Source organism: Dermochelys coriacea, chromosome 1, assembly GCF_009764565.3.
Source record: "Dermochelys coriacea isolate rDerCor1 chromosome 1, rDerCor1.pri.v4, whole genome shotgun sequence".
NCBI lineage: Eukaryota > Metazoa > Chordata > Testudines > Dermochelyidae > Dermochelys > Dermochelys coriacea.
In genome coordinates, this window is record NC_050068.2 from 290,697,739 (window position 1) to 290,707,009 (window position 9,271).

A 9,271-nucleotide genomic window follows, 5' to 3' on the forward strand; every position below is an offset into this window, starting at 1 on the left:
ACCCAACTCTGTAAACGTCTTCACTAAAAGATAGCTTCCACCAATGTAACTCACCCACTACACCAATTTAACTCCATCGCCGCGAGAGGCATAGCGCTTAAGCCGATGTACTTAGGTCGATACAGTATCAGTGTAGACACTGCATTGCTTACTTCCATTCATGAGCAGCAGGTATGGGAGGCTAAATCTTCCCAAATGGACAAGAAATGCCAGATACAGTGCACCTCCCTTTGGAGGCATGCCAGCCCACCACCTTTGACGTGCCACTGCTGGAAGCTCTCAAGAAGTGGGGGAGCCACCAGCACCCAGTCAGTGGCCACTCCCTAAGGCCCCATCTAATATTCCACTTCCTCCCCAAGGCCTTGCCCCTGCTCCGTCTCTTCCCTTCCCCATCCCGCCCCTCTCCTGTGGAGGGGGCGGAGAAGTGCGAGCAGGGAGGCCTCAGGGGAGGAGAGGCACGGGAGAAAAGGCAGAGCTGGGGCAGTGCTTCAGTATGGAGTGCAGTCGGAGCCTATGGGGGAGCAAGGAGTGGGGCCACGGTCTGGGCACCAGTGCCTCCCCCACACTTCTAGTGAGCTTCCAGTGCTCAAACACAGCCACCCCAAACACAAGAGTGTCATGCCACCTATGCATCCACTGTTGCTGCCTTTCAGAAATTCTCCCACAACATCCCAAACTGACAGTTAAATCGATCCAAGTGTTCCTGGTGAGGATGCGCACCTCCAACACAAGGAGTTTAGTGTGGACATGCAAAATCTATTTAATTACTGCGGTGGCTATACGGCCACATAACTTAGGTCAACTTAATTTTGTAGCATAGACTTGCCCACTGTATTCCAACAGAGAACACACCAGTGCCAAATATAGAGGTAAAAAAATCTCTCTACTTCTACTCAAGATTTCCATTTATGCATCCCAGGATTGCATTAGCTATTTTAGCAACAGAGTCGCACCATGACCCCCAAATCTTTTTCAGAGTCTTTGCTTCCTAGGATAGAGTCCCCCACACTAAGTATGGCCTACATTTTTTCCTAGATGTATACATTTAGCCATATTAAAATGCATATTGTTTGCTAGTACCCAGCTTACCAAGCAATCCAGATTGCTTGGAATTGGTCACCTGTTGAGCTGTCCTCTTCATTATTTATTGCTCCCCCAATTTTAGGGTCAAGTGCAATCAGTGATGATTTTGTTTTCTTCCAGGTCACTGATAAGAAGTGTTAAATAGCATAAGGGATCAAGAGAATTTCATCCTCTTTAGGCCTATGTGTTCATTTTCTGATTCAATATTGGATCTTTGTTTGCTTACACCACACACATTTTGTTAACCAACAACAATTAGTTTTTATTACTGTAAGCACTGCATTCAGACCTGAAGAGCAAAGTGATTTATTTTTTGTTCAGCTTCACAAATCAGATAAATCGCCAGGTATCTCCAGTTTCAAAATCTCCACATGGTAGAAAGTAGTCATGTACAAAGCAAAAGATAATAGCATTATTTTCAGATAACAAAATGAGCTTAGAGATAGTGATTAGTGAAAGAAATTTACTGTAACCAAGTTCCTTCACGGCCCCATTCTCCACCAATAAGCAGTACTGCACTCTACCTCTTAAAAATCCAGTTTGCTCCCAAGAGTTTCAAAATGGTCACAAACCTAGAGTGTTTAATCAAGGATTCGGGTTCCTGGCCAACGGACCCAAAACATGGCCCCAGTATGAAGACAGTCATTCTTAGGTCTGCTTTCCAATTCTTTGATTCATAACTTTAGACTACCTCTAAACAAGTCAATGACCCCAACAAGGAGCTAGACCACTGAGTCTCCAGCATTTCTAATGAGTTTGTCCGCATCACGCATCTGCTACCCTGCCACTTGTGAAACAAACTACACAAAGTACTGACTGCATATAGAATGTATACAGTGTTGTAGCTGTGTTGGTCCCAAGCTATTATAGAGACAAGGGGGGTATGGTAGTTTATTTATTGGACCAACTTCTTTTGGTAAGAAACAAGCTTTTGAGCTTACACAGAGCTCTTCTTTGGGACAGAAGTTAGACACACCTTGTCTCTCTTATATACAACCTACGAGATAAAGTCTCCAAACATATACTACTTTTCTTTTAAGGTCTCTTGTCCTCACTGCTTTTAGAGTGATGTGCCAGAAGGGTTATTTCCCAGCATGTATTGAACCAGTTTAACAATTTCACTTTGCACTATACAATACTATTCTTTTTTCTTATTTTGTCAACAGAAACCTTACTATGCACTCAAGACTTATTTGCTGGAGTGGAGGTAACATCTCTAGAATCCTTATCTGAATTTCCCATTCCTTTACGGTGAAAAAACACAAGAAGTTAACTCAAGATGAGCAGTCACTTCAAGTGCTTGGCGGATCATGCAGAGACACTTAACAGCTATCTGTATTCACAGTATCACCGCTGGATCACTAACATCCCACTGGCTCCAAAGAGTAAACGCTGTCATGGGCTAAAAGTTTTATACAGTTCAGCAAAAAATGGATTTCACCTTTACTGGCTTACACATTTTGGAGTGAGTTAGATTTTACTGAGGCTAAGAAACAAAAACTTTCATGCAAGTGAAAGATGTGCATGCATTGTAAAAAGTGAATTTTTGAGTTTTTAAGATATAAACCACACAGCACTTTACTCATTCCTTCAGGATTCCCATTTGTGGGAAACAACTGAATACAAGCAAAAAAAAAAAAGTTATGCCAAAAATGCTCCAGTTGGAAATTAAACCCTCTTATTGCTGTGCTTCGCAACAGGAGTGTTTCTTGACAATGATGGTGAACTATGAGAAGAGGTAAGGCCATTTTCGAAGGAGAAATCAAAAATAATATTTAAAATAACATTTCTTTACGCTGTAATTCTGGTGCAAAGTGACAGACATAAGCTGAAATGTAATTTACAAGTTTATGGAATATTCCAGCTATGAATTTTTTATTTATTTATTTATTATTTTTTTTTAATAGTTTGGGGTAGGAATAGAAAGCTGCTAAGGCTTTTTGAAAAAATTAGAACTGAAAGATAACAGTCAGATAGTTTTTGAACTTCAATCACTCAATGCCCAGTCAGATACCAGAGACTAATTTAACGTGCACACAACTTACATAGGAAATGAGAACGTATGCACTGACGTTTACAAGTCACTTACTTCATGAAAGAGTTAGTGCTTGCCACTTCTCTAATCAAAGTGTTGAATGGGGTTTAAAAAAGACTAGCCACCTCTTGCCATGTCTTACACTCAACAGAAAAAGTTTCAGAGTGACAGCCATGTTAGTCTGTAACAGCAAAAAGAATGAGGAGTATTTGTCGCACCTTAGAGACTAACAAATTTATTTGGGTATAAGTTTTCATGGGCTAAATCCACTTCATCAGGTGCATGCAGTGGAAAATACAGTAGAGAGAGAGAGAGAGAGAGGTAAAATGAAAAAATGGGAGCTGCCATACCAAACTGACTAATCAATTAATAGCCCACCTATTGGCTATTAGTTAGAACCCTGCAAATCTGCAGATATCCACTTTATATCTGCAGATATCTACAGACCATTTTTGCCAATCGCAGATGGATGCGGATCCAAATTTTACATCTAAAGCCCTGCAAATCTGCAGATATCCGCAGATCATTTTTGTGGATACAAATTTTGTATCCGCACAGCCTCTATTTATAGCCCTCTAGGGGCTCCCGCTCATCAGAGACATCTCCAGCAGGGAGCATACAGGTGGTTTCTGCTGCCTTTCTACCACCTAGACAATGGAAATCAAACAGAATAGGAACAAGCATTGATCGTGACCCCCTTTATCTTTGACATATTTGCTCAGTGTGAGGGCCTAACATATCTGCAGGATCGGTCCATCAATGGCTATTAACCAGGATGGGCAGGGATGGTGTCCCTAGCCTCTGTCTGCCAGAAGCTGGAAATGAGCAACAGGGAACAGATCACTTGATGATTACCTGTTCATTTCCTCTGGGGCACCTGACCTTGGCCACTGTCAAGGAAGACAGGATAATGGGCTAGATGGACCTTTAGTCTGACCCAGTATGGCCATTCTTACTTTCTTATGACACCACTGCTCTAAACTCGGATTCAAAAGAGAAGTAGCTTTCTTCCAAATACAAAGAGTTTAAGATACATTTACATACAAAGTACTTTTTGTACAGTGACCGAGAAATCCATCTTATGGAATATCCACACTCCGGAGATTATACAGGTATAGCTATGTCACCATAGCTATGCCAGCATAAGTCTGTAATGTAGCCACAGCCTACACTGTTGAAAAGGCTCCCTCCCACCCCTTCTCCCCATTTATGTAGGGCCACATCCTCCCAAGCAACAGTAGCTACATCCATGAAAATTTTCTATGGATCTAGCTGCGTCTACATTAGGGTTTAGGTTGGCATAGCTACAGCACACCCCTGATTAATGTAGCTATGTAAACCTAACTTTGTAGACTAGACCTTAGTCTTCAGGAGGACTTGTAAAATCCATTTGACTGTTCACCAGTGGAAAACTTGCCTATCAAAATCTTCAGAATTTAATACTTTCATCTTTTATTAAAAACTTCACTGGGAGTTGTGATGCCCAGTACCACTTAATAAAAAGAAGCAAGTTTCTAGCCCTTGTGGTTATATATTACAGAAACATCTTCCTGAGTATTCAGTCTATTCCAGTGTTTTGCCTTATGTTCACAGCTTTCCCAAACAGCAGAAGACTGCCCAGTTTCACTGCAGCTCTTCTGAGCCATGTGGGTAGCAATAAAACTGACAATTACATACCTATTACTCTGCTAGTGCTAGAGAAGGCTACTGTCAGCAGTAGACCACAAAAATGGCACAGTAACTGCTACATCCCTTTCCACAGGCAAAAGGACAGTGTTCAGAGAGAGGGGAGGGGAGGAGGAGGGGGGATTCTTTCCCATTCCCAGAAGAGCAGAAAGATTCAAAATGAATCAGACAACTATTTGCTGTTGAAAGAGACCCAGTAGGTTCCAGGGATACATTAATAGTTTGTATTGCAGTAGCACCTAGAGGCGTCAATCAGGAATTAGGGCCCCATTATGCTAGAGCACTGCACACACAAGGACATACACATTTGCTATATTCTAATATATTTATCTACCTACATCTATTCTATTTGTGTCTTGAATTAGTTTGTCTATCTAGTCTGCAAGCAGTTTATGGCAGTGACTGCACCTCCATCTGTTTATTTTTCATGTTACACACTTACTTCAACTAAGGATATATGCAGCCCTTCATCTCAGTCACTGTTCCAAGACCAGACTACACATTACCATCTAACTGTAGCTCACTCTGTTTAAGACAAGATTCTGTCATCTTTTTAATTTCTAATGAACAGCTGTCTAGATAAAGAAAATACCACTACAGTTAATAGACAGTTTTGATGCCCATTTCAGGGAGGCCAAGAGTTGAATTAGCATGATTCACCACCCTGAGATGATAGATACAAAAATGGAAGTGTGTTTTGTCGTTACAGAATGGCAGTTTCTAAATTCATTTTAAGTCATTTTAAAAGTTACTTTCACATATTTAAGAAGTCCAAACAGGTGCTATGTGAAGATTTAAAAGACTGCTATGATGCTCAAACTAAGGCCTCAACCTGTATTTTATACAGGATAGTCAATCTTAACAAATTTAGATTAAGATCACTGCTAGAAAGCACTACATCACATCAACCTAGAGCAGTGGTTCTCAAATGTATTTGATCAGGACCCCTCTGTAGTTGTTAACTCCCCGACCCCCTCTATATCGATATCGATATAAATAAATAAATACACATACATACATACACACCCCGGCATCCAGCTCTGAGAGCAACGCCATGACAGCAGCAGCACAAAAGTACAGGTGGCAATGTGGAAAAAAAATGATATTCGTCAATATCACTTTTCACAGAAGATGTAGTGCCCCACTGCCACCCTTATTTCTGTACCGCTACTGCCACCCCAGGGCTAACAGCTGGAGCCTGCCACCTCCAGGTGAGGGACTGGGGGGGTTGGGGGTGGGAAATGAAATGAGATCCTGAGCCACCTCTTGGTGAGGGCAGGGGGCGGAGGAATCTGAGCCTGGGTGGCGGTGTTGCAGCTGTCAGCCCCAGGGCAGCAGACCTCTGGCTGTACCCTTTACCCCCACCTCCTCCCGGGTGTGCATGGGGCTCCTGCAGAAGGGCCAGCATCCCAGGTTTAACAGCCAGAACTCTTCAAAAAAAGCACACAGCTCACACGTCCCTTGACACATTCCTGCACCTCCCTTAGGAGGCCTGAGAACCACTGACCTAGAGCAAAAACCAAAACTTTTGCAGTATAACCTCATTTGTGAAAATATTATCCAAACCTGGGTTATGTGTTATTGATTACACAGTTTCACTTATGTATTAAAACTTAATCTGCTTTACCATTTGGCAGCTACAGGTGAATTCCAGTCCTGTTTGGCTCAAAGACATCCGAATGCAGATGAATCTTACTGAGATCATACCAATACATAAAACAAATATCAAAGTGCTTAGTGAAACAGAAAAGTCATGCTAGATAGACAGGTGTCAACAGGTTAGAACAGGAGATCGAGTCAGGTTCTACACACAGTTGTCAAACAGACTCATGGGACACCTCGAGCAATTCATCCTTCTGTGCCTCAATTTATACATCAGTAAGTGGGAACACTACTTACCTATACTAGATGCATAAGCACAGGTTTCAGAGTAGCAGCCGTGTTAGTCTGTATTCGCAAAAAGAAAAGGAGTACCGGTGGCACCTTAGAGACTAACAATTTTATTAGAGCATAAGCTTTCGTGAGCTACAGCTCACTTCATCGGATGCATAAGGAAGATTATGCTGTCAAGATCCTGAAGTGAAAAGTGTTAGAGCGCAAAACAGCACTGAGTAAGTTTATGCCCCATTACAGTAAGAGACCCCTCTTACCATTGACCCAATACTTACTGTTGACTTCCCCACGCTCGGCTACTCCCGAACCTCTCATTCTCACGTACATGAGTCCCAGTATCAGAAAAAACAAGCATGCAGCAGTTAAGAGAAACATGGACAGGTAATGTGCACTGAAGCCTCCAGTGGTGGATACCTCCTCTCTCTTGAACTGTTGGAGAAGCTCCTCCTCAGGCTCAGAAAGCTTTTGCTTATAGGTGTTTTTCAGGTAGGTGTGATTAGAGCCCGTGTGGTTGGAGTGATTGATTCTAAGGGACGAAGGGGTTGCGGCACCCAGGGGGAGGCTGTTAGTAGCTGAATAAATCCTGGGTTCAATACTAAAGCCACCAGTAGCACCGCTGAGAACATGATTATTGGCTGCTTTCCTAACAGTGCCCAGAGGGTCACTGATTTTGCTGCTGTCCATGTCTGTGGGCTGCGGCAGTACCAAGAGTGGAGGGGAATTCTTGGAGGAGGTGCTGCGGTATCTGGGGATGGAAGGGCTGGTGTCCAAGTTTTCACAGTCTCCCCCCCTCGTCACCGCTGCCTCCTCCTCCTCCTGATTTCTGCCCCTGTCTAGACTTCCAGCGGCAGCCGCCTCCGCCCTGTCATTCATTGCGATTACACCAGCACCGCCGCCGCCGCCGTCTCCTCCAGCCCTTTGCTGGCCCGTCTCCATCATGCCAGCGCCGGCGGCAGCACATTTGCTGGCCGTGAATGGGGCAGCAGATTTGCTCAGGCTCCGTCTGGCCCGGTGCTGGCGGGCTACAGTCTCTTCCTTCAATACCTGCTGCTTGGCTCTCTCCCCCTCCTCTTCCGAGTCGGAATACTCGGCCCTGCTACCAAGGGAGGGGTGCCTGTTACCATTCACAGTCCGGTTCTTCCACTGCCGCTCCTCCTCGTCCTCTTCCTCCTCCCCTTCCCCAGGCTCCCGCATGCCCCGAGTCTGAGCCCCCGCCGTGGCCGTCGGTCTCTTGGCCACCGCCCCCCACCAGGCACTGGGCTTCCTCCTAGCCGCCTCCGGGGGGGAACTGTTCCTCTCGCCGCAGGCTCCATGGGAGGCTGCGGGCCTCAAGCCGCGGACTGGGAGTGACGCCCGCTCCCTCCGGCTGCTGCCGCCGCCGCCGCCCCCGGCGCCGGCGCCGGCCTGGCTCCTGGGACTGGCCTCCACATCCGACTCGTCCGAGCTGAAGCCCAGCAGCACTTTGCCGCCCCCGACAGGGGGTGCTGCGCGGCTCCGGCTGCCCCCGCCTGCGCCGCCCGGCAAGTAGGGCTGGTCGGGGCTGGCCAGCCGGGCCCCCATGCCCGGTGCTGCCCCGGCCCCCGTGTTATTGTTGTTGCTGTTCCGGGTCTTGTTGGCGCCGCCGCGGGCTCCGGCCCGCTCGTCCTCCCGCAGTTTCTTCAGCTTCTTCAGATAGACGGGCCGGGTGCTCTCGGTGACCGGCCCCGGGGAGAAGCCAAAGCGCCTGAGCTCTGAGAACAGCTCCTCGTCGGTGAGCTGCGCGGCCGCCGCCATGTTCCTCTGCCCCGCCGCCGCGGCGTTGCCGGCCCACGCGCCGCGCCGCTCTCCCGTCCCCGCCGGAACTGACGCGTGCGCACTAGACTGTGGCCTAGACCCGTCTGTCACCCTGGAAGCACCACTCCCCCCGCCGGAGACGCCAGCCAGACTGGAGGGGGAGGGGACGCTTCCCCCAGGGGCCGAGCTCACCCTTATGCGTGAGCATGGCCTGCGCGGCGCTCCGCGGCCTTACGCTGGTGCTGGGCACAGGGCTGAACGACACCCACGTGCACGCCCGTCTGCGAGCGGCGCGGCGCGGCGCGGCGCGGCCCTCCCCTGCGAGAAGAGCGCGTTGCAATGCGCCAAGCGGGGCGACGCCGGAGGGGACGGAGGCGTGAGAGCTGCTCCGTAGTGAAGGCTGCACGGATTGCTGCCGTTCTCTGACGTCCCAGGAAGGCGGCTGTTGGGCCGGAGGAGGAGGCTGGGCTCCACCCAGCAAAGTTGGGGCCCCGTCCTGCAGCCAAAAATCTGCGTGAAGTGGCATGGGGTAAACGGTGGACATATAAAGTCATCCCCTCTGCCACATGCACGAAAATGGAGCCATGGATACAAGACTGAGGCAAGCTTAGATTTAGTACCAATTGCTCCATTAAAGCTGCAGCAGAACCGGTCTGAAATAGGTGTGGATAAAATATGCTATCAAGATGGGGCGGGGGGGGTTTAGTCAGTGTAGGTAATCTGCTTCCACAAGCCTTTCCTCGACCTAGTCATGTCTACAGGGCAAGCTTGGCTACTTTAAATTATGGTCCAGACCTCGAG

General features: G+C 47.2%; 1 protein-coding gene across 1 annotated transcript in view; it reads right to left on the minus strand.

Moving 5' to 3' along the window:
* The window catches only part of LEMD3 (LEM domain containing 3), an 82,308-nt gene extending 73,714 nt beyond the window's left edge, over positions 1 to 8,594 (minus strand). Inside the window, exon 1 of the mRNA XM_038404879.2 lies at positions 6,973 to 8,594. Coding sequence (XP_038260807.1) covers positions 6,973 to 8,470 — 1,498 coding nt within the window. The 5' untranslated portion in view covers positions 8,471 to 8,594. The remainder of the gene's footprint in view (positions 1 to 6,972) is intronic.
* Positions 8,595 to 9,271: the final 677 nt, after the last annotated feature.